The 13,519-nt window shown below is 35.4% G+C and overlaps 1 protein-coding gene across 1 annotated transcript; it reads left to right on the top strand.

The window, feature by feature from the left end:
* The first annotated feature begins 3,333 nt into the window (after positions 1-3,333).
* LOC146164714 (intelectin-1a-like) lies at positions 3,334-12,984 on the top strand. The gene is made up of 8 exons (XM_083380800.1): positions 3,334-3,460; positions 3,542-3,633; positions 3,703-3,859; positions 4,046-4,194; positions 10,540-10,663; positions 11,122-11,293; positions 11,522-11,610; positions 11,967-12,984. The coding sequence occupies exons 1-8, from the start codon at positions 3,340-3,342 to the stop codon at positions 12,068-12,070; spliced, it is 1,008 nt and encodes a 335-aa protein (XP_083236926.1). The 5' UTR covers positions 3,334-3,339; the 3' UTR covers positions 12,071-12,984.
* The last annotated feature ends 535 nt before the right edge of the window (positions 12,985-13,519 follow it).

The following is a 13,519-nucleotide window of genomic DNA, read 5'->3' as shown; positions in this document are numbered from 1 at the left end:
GTGCAAAAAAATATCCGAGGCCCGCCTGAATAAAAGTTTTAACATTTTAACAACACAATTCGGAGTGAGCATTTTGTGCGGCCCGCAGAGACCTTTCTGGGTTTCGTTTTGGCCCGCGACTAGAAAAAAGTTACCGACCCTTGTACTAGAGCAGTTGTTGTTAACCAGGGTACAATCAAACCCCTGGGGTTCGACGAAGCTGTTTCAGGGGTTCGGCGAGAACGTCCTCTCAAACATAAATGCTGCTATTTCAAGCTGAATTCGAATCTTTTTTATGTCCTAAAGTGTATGTAACGTTATAAATTGAAATTTTGATCAATTTAACCTACATAAATGCACGTTTAAAAATTTTTTTAAGTTTCAGCTGCTAGGACGAAAAAACGAATACGAAGCGAAAATTTGGAGTTGGACGAAAGCTTGCAGAATAACATAGGGGTTCGACAGGTTACCAAAGGTTAAGAACCACTGTAACTATAACAGGGGTCGGCAACCCCTGGCACGCGTGCCACTTGTGTAACGCAGGATGATTTTTCAGGGCACGCTAAATGATTTAACGCAGACGAGCAAAGTGCCTTTACGTCACTACTACATCATTAACATTATTATTACATCACTAATTTCGATTTGCAGTGTTCTTGTCACAAATTAGTGTCTTAACTGTTGTATTTAACATTATTTTTTGTGGGCGTTAAACTTGTTGTTTACGACTAACCGTTCGCATTACGTCACAATGCCTAAAAAGTGGCGTGATGTTTACTGCGTTAAAGACAATGTTCTCTATTCATAAAAGCGTTAAAGCTAAAAGAGTAACTGATAGTTAACATTTCTAGGTATCGACTGAAAGTCGAAATATATGCCAAAATAGCGGGCAGCACAGTATTGTGTTTGTGACAGTTCTTTTTTTTTCTCAGAAGGTTTTGGCATGTTACATAATTTTGCGCTTGACTACATTCCTACGATATATATTTTACCAACGAAACGAGGTGTCAAAGGTAGAATTGTAAGGACGGCGTAATTATGTAAGAATAAATATAATAATAACACTAAACTCAACCAAACCCAAACGCTAACTCTCACCCTAACCCAAATATTGTTAGCAATATAACCCCCGGACAAAAGGTGGTAGGATTCTGGACCATCAGCGCCCATAATTTTACACTTGAAATTTGGTTTAATGGGTTCTCCCAAGAAACGTAAATTATATATCAGATCATTCGTAAATTAGCAGATAACAGCAGGGCTACGAAGTAGGACTCAAGTAAGACTAAGTAAAACTACCCGGGTCCGACGTGTGCGCATGCAAATTTCGAAATTAATAAGGCAGCAAACTGTAAATTGTTAAGGTGGAATAGCTTATTGTGACATATTTTTCATGGACCCAATTAGTGGATTGTTGAATATCCATCTTATTTAAGTTACTTAAGTGGGTGAAATACAGGATGTAGTGTCGGAACCAGACTTGGGACTCGACGAAATCGCACATTTAGATGGAGTCGGGCTCAGGTTCAACTATTTGGCCGAAGTCGGAATCGGGTTGTTTTAACCGACTCCACAGTCCTGGTTGCTAGTGCAAAACCAAACATAGAAAAAGGCATGCGAGTTTGGCATGCGAGTTGTTTATATTTTCACATTATTCATAAACTGGCACACTGCATACGAAAGGTTGCCGACCTGTGCGCTATACTATAGTTGGGTTTGCTATGGACGAATTTGAACTTAATTTCCTAAATTTTACTTTTCCCCGCTTAAAGTAATTAGGGGGAGAAAAATGTAATGTCGGTTCAGAATCACAATATGTAGTAATAGTTCTAGGACTTAAAAATTGCATTAGCTGATTTGAGAATCAAAGTAATGAACAACTTAATATCAGCGGAAACAATATAATTTGAAAAACTACGATACCACTTCAAAAGTCCGCTGCGTTATATGTAGTAGAAAAATTAAAGTTCAGAGTTTAACATTTTTGGATAAGCACGGAGTCGGAATATAAATGAGTATGCCTGAAAAGAATGTTATGCAACGAAAAAAATGAAAATAAACTCTTACTTTGTTATCTTTTTAGTCGAGAGAACACAAAAACCTAAGACAGTGCCGATCACTATGATGTTTGGTGTTGTAGCGGCCCTTCTGTTGGTTATAATCGGAATTTCAGTAGCGTTTTACGTGGATCACAAGGTAATTTTGAATATACCTTAATCAATACTTGGAACGCACTTTATCAATATATTTTAAATTTATCATTGAGTAATGCTAAATAAAATATATTTCCGAGTGCAGGAAAAGCAATATGTTGTGCACAATAGTCTCCATAAAGTAATGACAAATGTGCTTCAATTGGTAGGCAAGAAAAACATATTTTATTAGCTTAAAATCTAACAGGTTCACATTATTTTCTAGAACTCTTTTTCGCAAAACAGTAAGTATAGACATTTTTATTTAGGCTACTTTGATTAAGTGGCATAGTATAATCACGGTGTCAAAATCGTATATATTTATTTTGATAATTATAAATTTATTTTAGCATGTTTATGACATAAATAAACAAACAAACTATTTTCCAATGGATTTTTCAGCTGCAGTTGTCCTTTATTACATTATGAACCCAATCTTCTAGGCAGCTTAATAATTTACTAATTTGTTATAAAAACATTTCAGTTTTTCAGTTTTTACTTTCTTTTTTGGTTTATCATAACGTAAATAGAATAGCATTCAAACGCAATCCCCCTAAATATAAGACAACTCATGCAGTTCATTAATCGATACCGTGCTTCAAACAAGAGCACTCAATGATGAAAAATTGTTTTCCAAAATTTAGCTCAAGACTCAACACCGTTTCCTGAGCATCTTGAATCATGTTTAGTTTTAAAGCAACAAGGCACTACATCTAGTGGACTGTATGCTATACAACCGAAGAGCTCAACCCATCCAATAACTGTACGTAAACCCAAATTGCAAAAAAAGCTTACTAAAATTGAAAGAAAAGGGGAATTGTTGTTTCATTTATTAAATAAAAATGTAATGGTAAGATGCATATTAATTGCATTTAAACCTCTACAGTCGGCTAAATCGTTTATATTCTGTTAAGAATTAGCACAATTCGATAAGACTCAGAATTTAATATTTTTTTATAAAATTAAAAAAATTGACCCTCATCAATACTAATAACCGCATTTGTAGAAAAAACAAAAGTCGTTTTTTTAGTTTTGTGTAATCAACCTTGAAACACGTATTTAGCATTTCTTTTAAAAATTGAAAATAAGACGAAATTTTAAACCATTAACTGATAGTTCACCTATAGTGTTAGTTTTATAGGCATTTATTATGAAGGTTTATTGTGACATGGTGACCAGCGGTGGTGGTTGGACGTTGGTTGCATCAATCAACGAAAACAATATAAAAAGTACATGCTCAAGTGGAGATATGTGGTTCAGTTACGAAGAAACTTTAGATGTTCTTAAGGGTAGTTAAAATGACATTCAAGCATTGTATAAAGTATTATCAATATACGATTGTCCGATGAATTACCAGATTATTTTTGTAGATACCAGGAACTGGGAAAACAAAAATGTCTTCGGATCTGCCGGATATTCCACAAGTTTCGATTACAAAAGTCCCGCTTACTTTCAACTAAATGTAAGGCGAAATTTTAGTGAGACCACCGATACCATTTTTACGTATATTAATAACGTACGTTTTTGTCAGGCTGACAATGTGATGATAAGTCACGTTCAGCATCACTCTAGTATCAACAAAACGGAAGATTTTATTCAATATGAAACGACCAACAAGTTCTTGTCATTCTATGGAGGCAATTTATATAATCTTTACACCAAACATTACCCACTTAAGCCCAAGCCAGGTAAGTTACCCTAAAATACCTGCTGACAAGAAAGCATTTCGTTTAGGGCTTTAGGCAAAGTTGAATGTGTTTCGTTAAGACATCTAACGGAATTAACAATTTAGCTGTTTTACCCCCCTAATTCACTTCATCCTAATGTTTACTTTGATAAATTAGTCGCAAAACAATATATTTTTTTTAATGCAGAAGCATATTTTAACGTCAACAAAATTCTCGACAAATTGGTTTTACGAGCATCCGAAGTTTCAGCGGAGATTCCTGATTTCTACAACTATCAATATGGATCTGGAACCTACAGAATTGCAGATACCATGTTTGCCAATTATGGAATGGAGGTTGGTAGTTGCATGGAATTTTTGTTTGTTTTACCGGGACTATCATGATGTAATGTTAAAATCATATTACAGGCAAATTGATCATTGAGTAACTAATATCCCATTTATATTGTGCTACACACCAAAACTTTGTACTAGGAAATTATTTGACCACACCTATACAAGTTATGATGACTAGCTAATGTTGTGCACTCAGGTTGCGAATTGTTAAGGACGGAGGTGCATAACACTATATTCGCCTGCACAACTTCCTGGTAAAGACTAGGCAGCGCTTGGTATGTTTTTACAGACAGTCGCTTCATATTTATTTAGGTTTGTCTACGGCTGAGTGTTCTTCAAAAAAACTACAGATTAGCGCAATCGAAATCTAACAATTCGACGGTCTATATAAAACCCCAAAACGTTTACTGTATAACGAGACATCTCATAAAAATTATGCCCTAAAGGGCAAGGCGTGGACCTCGACGACCCTAGGTGCCACGGAACAGTATTGGGAGGGAGACGAACATATTATATTTAAATTATAAGCCAGATAAACTGATTTTTTAGAGAACATTTTATAACCTTTCTTGACGTATTTCCAACAGCTAGCCACAAAGTTGTGAGGTAGGGGGACACAACCTATGAAAATTTGTAAACCACTTATAATGTTGTCCTGGGTGCACTTCTGCTATTGAGTGACCCTGACTTCCGATATTTATGATTAACTGACGGTATATACTTTAAATTAAAAAAATAACTACAACATTGCCAACGTAAGCTATACGTGTAACGTCGAAAAATATATTTACGGTTCCCTGGTATTGATTACTGAAATTAATCTGCGTAACGTAGGCAAAAAAATAAAACAATTACCGAACATGATTTTGGAGGCATTACAAGCCACGCTTTACTTAATCTACATAATAAAAGAGAAGGTTTGTGAGATGTGTGTGTGTGTGTGTGTGTGTGGCAACATGTTCGCCCAGTCATTTTACAGTATATTTGTGTTACATCACAATGGAAATGTTACGTCACACTCAATGCGATTTACAACATGGTACAATGTTACCAAGATTGTGTTTAAGCATGTATCCCAAGCCCCAGCGTTAGTTAATTTAATATAGGTATAACGTTCGTTATATGCGCCCCGGTCTATGCGCAGAACGCTATATGAGGCTAAATTCTTGTAGGGAAACGCGTCTCCTATTTCAGCCTCTTAAACAACCACACACAGTTTGAATTTGAAACTTGTTGTTGAACTGAAGAAAGAATCAACGAAGCTGGCACAATACGGGAAGGAGACGGTTTCTACACAAAGGCAACGTGTCAAAACCAATTAACTCGTAGTACAATTTCAAATATTATGCTCACCAACTATTTGGGCAACCGGGAGAATTCGAAGCAATCAGCGTCACTAACTTATCAAACGCCTAAATAAAACAAGCAATTTAGCAAACAAGGCCTCATTATGACGTCACACACATAAACATAAACTTACCAAGACTTAAAGCAAATTTATGTAGTCAAGAAAGAGTGAGATTTCACTCTGATAAAGTTCACAAGAAAAGGCACTGCAAAACAAGAGCAGTGTAAATACTACATTAATGACGTTATCATATACACGAAGCCATATTTCTAGGCGAACTGATTACTTGTGGTATAGTAAATTTAGCAAATGTTACTTTACATATTACCAGGGTTGCAAAACCACATTATACACAACGCAACTCACCAAGAATAATCTTTTGAGTAAAAAATACTTCATTTTACACAAAACAGCAGCAAAACAACTTTCACCACGACAGTCAGGCGAAAAAGAAAAACCGCATGTATCGGAAAGTAAGCTCACAACCGTACAGCACCAATGTCTCATAGAAATCGGTAATTACTGGCAAATACGATGTAACAATAGGTATATTTCGATTTATTTGTGGACCCCCGGTTGAGAACCACTGTTATAAACTATGCTAACAAACGTGTGCAACGTTCCAAGTAAAGACTTAAGTTTAAAAATGCCAAATTTAGACAGAGTTCGCAAAATATCGCGTTTGTTGTGGAAGTAAGTTAAAGATAGTCCAAGTTTAATTTACCTGCCAGAAAATAAAAAAATAAAACTAAGTACATTTCCTTTATAAAGTAAAATTTTAATGTTTCCAACTAAGTCTATTATGTTTAGGAACTTGTTGATGCTTGTTTACGCGTAAAATTTAGGTAGAGTTCGCAAATTTACGAAGACTTGAATTTTTATTTTTAAGCCGTTTGTTAGCGATTGTGATTGAGGCCAAAGCCTTACAATGTGTTTACCCACGCAATACCTAGCATAGTTCGCGAAATATTGCGTTTATTGCAGTAGTTAACAGTAAGCATTTGTTTTTTCAATGAGAATTTTTCTCACGTTTGACGCAGTTTAGCACCGGGATTACGTATTTGCTTAAACATGACGCTATCAACCAAGTCTAAGCAATTGCTGCTGCAACCTAAAGTTTTACGTTTGGGAGTTAATCTCAATTGACAAACTTCACGGGTTTTCGTTACTTAAAAGATGTATTGCATGCTTAGCCAAGTGTTGTGCGCTATAGTTAACCGACTTCACATCACATGATTTGAAATTTCTATTTAGTGACACATAGTTCAAACGTTTAGGCATAAGCAAATTTGTTATGACATTTAAAAAAATATATTTGCATTATTGATGTCATTTACGAAGATCTTACAAATAATCGGTAAATATTCTATTTAACCTGGGCAACGCCGGGTATTTCGCCTAGTAATTGCTAAAATTCTTTAATAAAATTGATGTTTTATTTTTTATAGATTTATTTTTACGGCGGAAGCGGGTGCAGTTATAGCATCATTTATGCTAAGGATTACAGGTTTCTGTTTGTATTTACAATTTGACTTAGCAAGAAATTAATAATATCGTTGTTTAATTAGAAAGATCAAAATTCCTGTAAGTTTCAGCTAACATGCTATATTTGTTATGCCTAACTGCGAATAACATATTATTTAATAAACCTGTTATTAACAAGTGACATTCATTGTGTATACAAAAAGTAAAGATTTCGTTAAACCAGGCATTGCGAAGCGTATAGCTTACGAAAAATATCATGCGAATAAGAATATATTGTTTGATTGTTAGCGATTTGAGCATTTACTTGTTCATCCGACTAGATTTTTAAATGTATTTATCTGTTAAACAAATTTTTAGATGTTTAAAGCAGAGCGTCGCCATTTCAAGTCGGAAATCTCATCCGTTCTTTTTCATAGCAGCAATCGCAAATATTGACCAGGACGTTCAATATATGTATATTCGGGTATGTATGTATGTGTTAACCTGGACACCACTAAAATGTTAAATTCTTAGGTAGGCCTATTTCACTTTTAACATTATACATAAAATTTTATTTTTTACCTTCGAACGTTAACGCTGTTTTATCATCCAGCATTGGGTTTCACCAATCAATAAATTAGAAAATCACACAAGCGTAAGCGAAAGGGTCAACCTGACCAGTTAGGACAGGGGTGCACCAGCTTATAGTCAACGACATTCATAGTGGCACTGTTTATTTATTCTCACGGCCGCCATTGCGCATGATGTCTAAAAGTTTGGTGCCGGACATGGAGAGCGATGCAAAGAGAACGCGATACTTATTTGGTATAGCGGTATTTTCTTGAAATCTTTGCAATTATTTGTTACGTGAGCCCCCTAGTCAAATAATCTTTAAAATAGTGTATGCTCAGAGAGTTAAACTGAACAAAAAAGCATAAAAGTATATGATAAAAAAATATATATCATATACTTTTATGATTAAGGGCTACACATCCAACAACGTTTCATGGCGCAACAGTGCGCTGTTTTACATAGTAGAAATACTGACGTTTTAGCAGCATTCATAAATGCCAAATAATTAAGTTGCACGGCGTCCGCATAAATTTAATGTTTTCTGGCCCAGAAAAAGCCATAATTTGGAAAAATGGCAAATGTAACAACAGTATTTTGCGCCGAAGACGCCAAAAAATTGTGCATATTTTATCTCTGTTATAAACCAGAAAATAGTATTGAAAATCAGCAAAACCACCCAGTCGAGACTGTATTTTTGATTTTTAAATGTGGTTTGGGTTTCACGTGCACAAAAATTTAAAGTATGACGCGTAAGGTCTTACGGGCCGCATGTTTAATACCCCTGATGTCAAGTATTACACTTCTCTAAGACCACCTCTAAATTAGTACCTTTTTATTCATTTCTTTATCAAAATAAATTATGTTAATATTCGTACAAATGTTCTCACCTAATTGTAATAAAATATAAAACTTTTTGTTAAATTAAATAAAAACAAATACAAAAGGTGGTTTTATTAAATCGTTTGGGCTTTCGCACATAATTTTTCCATAGCCAGGTAACTTATTTCCGACTCGTGATATGGGTCTTCGGCAATGGAATTCGGTATGTGTTGTTTTAACCTATTCTCGTGCCCGTTGTTCATTGGATTGTTGATTCCATTAGTTTAATTTGGAAACTAAAAGCTGGAGCTAATAAATTCGTCCATTAGCTGCCTTCTTATCCAAACCAAGGCTTTGCCTATTTATAAAATTTGGCGACGTTTCATAGATTATGGCGTAAAGATTTTTACATTACTTCTTTACACTGATCAAGCCAACTGGAAGGCACATTCCTGCCGTCTCTAACATAAAAACCCTGTGTACTGTTAGACCAGTTTCAGAAACCTATAATTTGCGCATAAAGTAGACAAAAATTTCGTATTAAAGTACGGCTGCCAAGAATTGTGTTTTCTCAAACATGTTCGCGGCCGCACTAGTTACTGTCAACGGCCGCATGCGGGCGTACGGCCCCAGGTTGTGGACCCTTGAGCAACATATTGCTTATTATAGCCGTAAACAAACTCTGTTATAAAGACTATGACTGATGCTGGCATATTGGATTACAGGTATCCGATCAATAAAACAGGGCATTTCATGCCCTACGATAATCTTGCACAACTTTTTTCCGCAAAAAACAACGATTATTTAGAACAGGGTTTATTTAGAACCAAACCCAGGCCCGCACATCATTTTTCGTGGCCCGTGAGCACTGTGAATTATTGCAATCCCTACCGTCGACTGTTTACTCAAAGAAATCTAAGTGACAAACGAACAGTAAGAATACTGCAATTGTTTGGTCATGATTACATTTTTCCAGTTATACAATGAAATAAACCAGATTCCAATCGCTCACCAAATTCGCAGCAGGGAATAGCACGGACGCCTAATTTTGGTATGTGTTATAACTAATGACCGGTTTGAGCCGCAGTGCGTCTTATACGAAACTTTTCTAAAAATGTGGTTTTCACTGTGACTTAACCCTAACGCGCTGATTCATTCCAAGGTGAAATTTCAGCTAATTTGATCTGGTTAATACCTTTTTGCGCAAAACGAAAACGTCTTTGTATTTGGCGATTGTGTAGTATGCGACATCTCTCTTAATTTTTTTGGTTTCCATGAACATTCTACGCTTATAAAATGCTGTCTCCTAATAAAACTTATATGTCTTGGACAATTATTTGTGACGTCGATTTTTAAACATTTCACGCCCTCGTACGGATGTAACCTTATGTTTGTGGCCCGCAAAGAATATGCAAGAAATATTGTGGCCCTCGATGCTGTCAACCTTGGACCACCCTGATTTATAATATCTTAATGTTTTTCGGCTATCCCTGGATGATAGGACTTGAATAAACTTGGTGACCTATTCATGATTGACAACTTGTTAAAATACACAGCAAGAAAAATTATTGAAGTCTGTAGTCCTGTTCAAATGTCGTTTAGTATTGTGGCGGATCAGTCTGATACCCTGTTGAACTGTTTGTTGTTGTGTGCGCGTTTTTTTTATTTACCGTTGTAAGTATCGGTACGCCCAATCCGTGCCGATTTAACTATGTTTCTGAGTATGGTCAAATCAATCCAGAAATCGCAGCATCTCATCGCAACTCGGAATAGTTATATTAAATGACTTTCTTTGCAAGTGGGCAGGGCTATTTTAAAGCTCACTACACTCACTACAACCCCGAAACCCTATAGCTGTACTTTAATACCATCTTGCTAAATCGTCACTTTCTGACATGCGTTTTATCTCGCCTTTTTTTTCTTTCGCATTATTTTGTGTCGTTATTTAAGAACGTATGTAATAAATCGCTTCTTACAGGGGTTGAGGCCAACACATTTTCTTATAGTTCTCTCTAATAGAGTGATGTTCTTATGTCTGTTTGCGGTCGTATAGTTGTTAGTATAGCACCTGTCACAGAATTTATACTACAACAATAATTACGTACGACATTGCGGTTTAATTAGTTACATTTCTCTTTTAGGTTCATAGTTACAGACCAATCACGGACGACAGGCTATCATACAAAGGAAATGTTACTCGTGGGAACTTCCAGATGGAATACACGTCAAATTGTCGTTACAACATGACCAGCACACCAAGCATCTGTGATGTGTTTTACATTATAAACAACACGAAGGTATATTTGTACACTTTTAAAGTACCTGTTAATTTATAGGTTGGTGCAAACAAATAAATTGATGTATTTTTAAGGAATGGCATTCTGGATCGGACACAAGCATTGATCGTCAAAGCTATTCAAACTCCAAGACTTACTATTATGGTTACCTTCGTTCACAAGACAATAAATGGTCCAACATTTTAGTAGGCTACACCATGTTTTCCAGGTTTGAAAAACTACATAGAATAACTGCTAAACAAAAGTGTGATTAATTTTGTTTTTTATAGAATTGGTGGTAAATTGGTAACAGAGTCTCAAATAAAAAACTCAATGGCAAAGATATTGGAGATTGTGGCTGGAGTGGAAAATATAGGTATTTTGCAAAATATATTATCATCGCCCAAAATGGAAGTCACTTTAACAACCGTTACTGTTGTAATGCAGTTCCAGGATGTAGTTCTTCGGACGGTTTGGTTGTTCCTGTCACAATATCAACCGGTAAAGATGTTCTAAACTCCACAGTTCCACCTTCACTGTTTAAAGTTACACCTGGTTATCTACAGTTCAGAAGTTATGGGATGTCTGGAAGCGCCTATGCAATGTGCCCTGGAGTGAAGTTAGTTTACTAGTTGTTCTAGCGATTTTGCTCTTGGTTTAAATTACACGTGGAGCAAACGTTGTTCAATATATATAATAAGTTTGACAACATATCAACAACAAACGCTAAAATGCCACTCATATGCGATTAACCATCCTCGAGTTACTAACTTTTTGAGTTTATTTTTCATTTTTAATTGGGCGTGTCTGTCTTTTCCAAACATAATTGTATTAAATTATTTTGTAGAGTTGATAGCTGTTATGGAGAGTTTGCTTGCATCGGCGGTGTCAGGAATAGCACATCAGTTGATAGAGATGACTGCAATGATTTTCTTAGTAAGTTAGACATGATTTTTGTGTGAAACTTATTGTTTGTTTTTTGTCTAAAATGTTATAAAATTAGCAAGCAGAACACTAGCCGAATGAACTACCACTTGGGGAACAATATGACTATAAAAATCGATTAAATTAGCATTAACCACAATGTCATTTAATTTGTAATCAGCTAAAAAGCGTTTTTTAAGGTATATATTTATGTGCACCTAATCGAGCTTGCGCTTTGAAAAACTATAAACACAAAGGTAAAATAACCACTCTGGTAATATTCGCCAGAGGCGACATTCAGAAATTTGATTATTTAGCTTATTGCAAATAGTTCGGCTCTGTTATTTCATCTTTACTTAAATCCACAGACTGGGATGGTTTAGTTGGTGATAAAGTTTTCAACTCATCAGCAAACGGGTTTGCTCACTCACAACGTGACATCAACTCTACCATTATGATATTTTATAAGTGAAGCGTTAAAGTTAATTGAAACTGGGCAGCTTCAAGAAAGCGAAAGACTCTAAACATTTTTATTTGAATTATTTATAAATTGTTTTGTAAATATTGCTGAATCGACAAAAAATTGAAATTTCCCTAATATAAAAATAAACCACAAAACAGAATATTGTAATGTAAATAAAAGAGGCTTGTATAACTAATTTGGTTTCTTTGTTTCAACATTTACTTCTTGATTAAAAGTGTGTTATGACTCGCGTTTGTTAATTTTTTAATTATTTTCTTATACCGCATGCTGTTTAACTGTGATGCAACATTACTTTGGACAACTTCATGGTTAAAAAATCAATTTTAAGCTTCATTCCAAATCATGGGAATCAACATACTTTAATTTAAATACGAAAACAATTTGCTATTTTCGAAAGTTAGATATTTATGATTCTCGCATAAACATTACTCTACAGCAGTGATTCTCAACCGCGGCCCTCAGAGCCGCATGCGGCTCTCAACTGAACATTTTGCGGCTCTCTTACCGAGTGAAAAATTAGTTAGAAGTAGCAGAATTGCAACAAAGTAAGTAAGAGAAATGAAGAATTATTGAATTGTATCAGCAAGGATCCCGAGTACGAAGTACTAATGTTACCGGGTACTTCCATTCGGCTCTTTAAAATAATTTTGTGGTTTGTTACGTCACAATATATTTAGTCCTGATCGACAAGCTAGGGCAAACACTGTTAATTAGTTAGCCTAGGCTAGCGTAATCTATATTGGTTGTTTTCTTGTTGCTTTCTTAATATTTTTTAATTATATGCCTACTGTTGTTTTTTATGCGGCTCCTTGCAAACCTTACGTTTGAAATGCGGCTCTTGCTCTAAAAAAGGTTGAGAATCACTGCTCTACAGTCTACACCTTACTCCAAGTTTCTACAGCTTTTCAGTGTAACTTGAATATACGATCCAGTGCTATGTTTATGTACATATGGTATTTTATTTGACCTTTCGTAGTTAAAAGTTATCGCTTTTCACGTCTGTTTATATGATGATTGTCAGATCTTATCTTCTAAAAAAAAATATCTTAAATGGTTGGTTTAATGGGGGTGGTTGGATTCAGGGCAATGTTAAGATTGGGTTCAGCAACGCATGGAAATTTATTTTACCGATCCTAGGAAAGTACACAGTTACGATCTTAAGCACATAATTGCGTTTTTAACAGACATCTAAAAACACTAAATTTAAGAAACATCAGGGTGCTGACGTTCTTCGATCTCGTTTTGCGATATTAGTCTGCACTCACTAGACTAGAGCCAGATTGGAAACTTTGTGTATTGCGTGGGCGGAAAGTTTATGCAGCCTAAAATTGCGGCGGTAATCAAGTTACTAAAAATTGACCCGACTGTTTACTGACGTAGTGAAGTATTCTGGTATACGTCACAACATGCTCTTTCAATATCGGTATTTTCTCCATA

This window comes from Ascidiella aspersa, chromosome 2 (assembly GCF_963924565.1).
Source record: "Ascidiella aspersa chromosome 2, kaAscAspe10.2, whole genome shotgun sequence".
NCBI classification, from domain to species: domain Eukaryota; kingdom Metazoa; phylum Chordata; class Ascidiacea; order Phlebobranchia; family Ascidiidae; genus Ascidiella; species Ascidiella aspersa.
Note: the sequence above shows the minus strand (reverse complement) of the source record. Positions and strands in the feature narration are given on the sequence as shown.

Bases quoted from the DNA above. Each gene is read 5' to 3' on its own strand.
- LOC146164714 (XM_083380800.1), top strand. From the start codon at position 3,340: ATGGTGACCAGCGGTGGTGGTTGGACGTTGGTTGCATCAATCAACGAA. The intron at 3,461-3,541 runs GTAGTTAAAATG...TTATTTTTGTAG, and splicing joins AACTTTAGATGTTCTTAAGG to ATACCAGGAACTGGGAAAAC. The intron at 11,611-11,966 runs GTAAGTTAGACA...TTAAATCCACAG, and splicing joins TGACTGCAATGATTTTCTTA to ACTGGGATGGTTTAGTTGGT.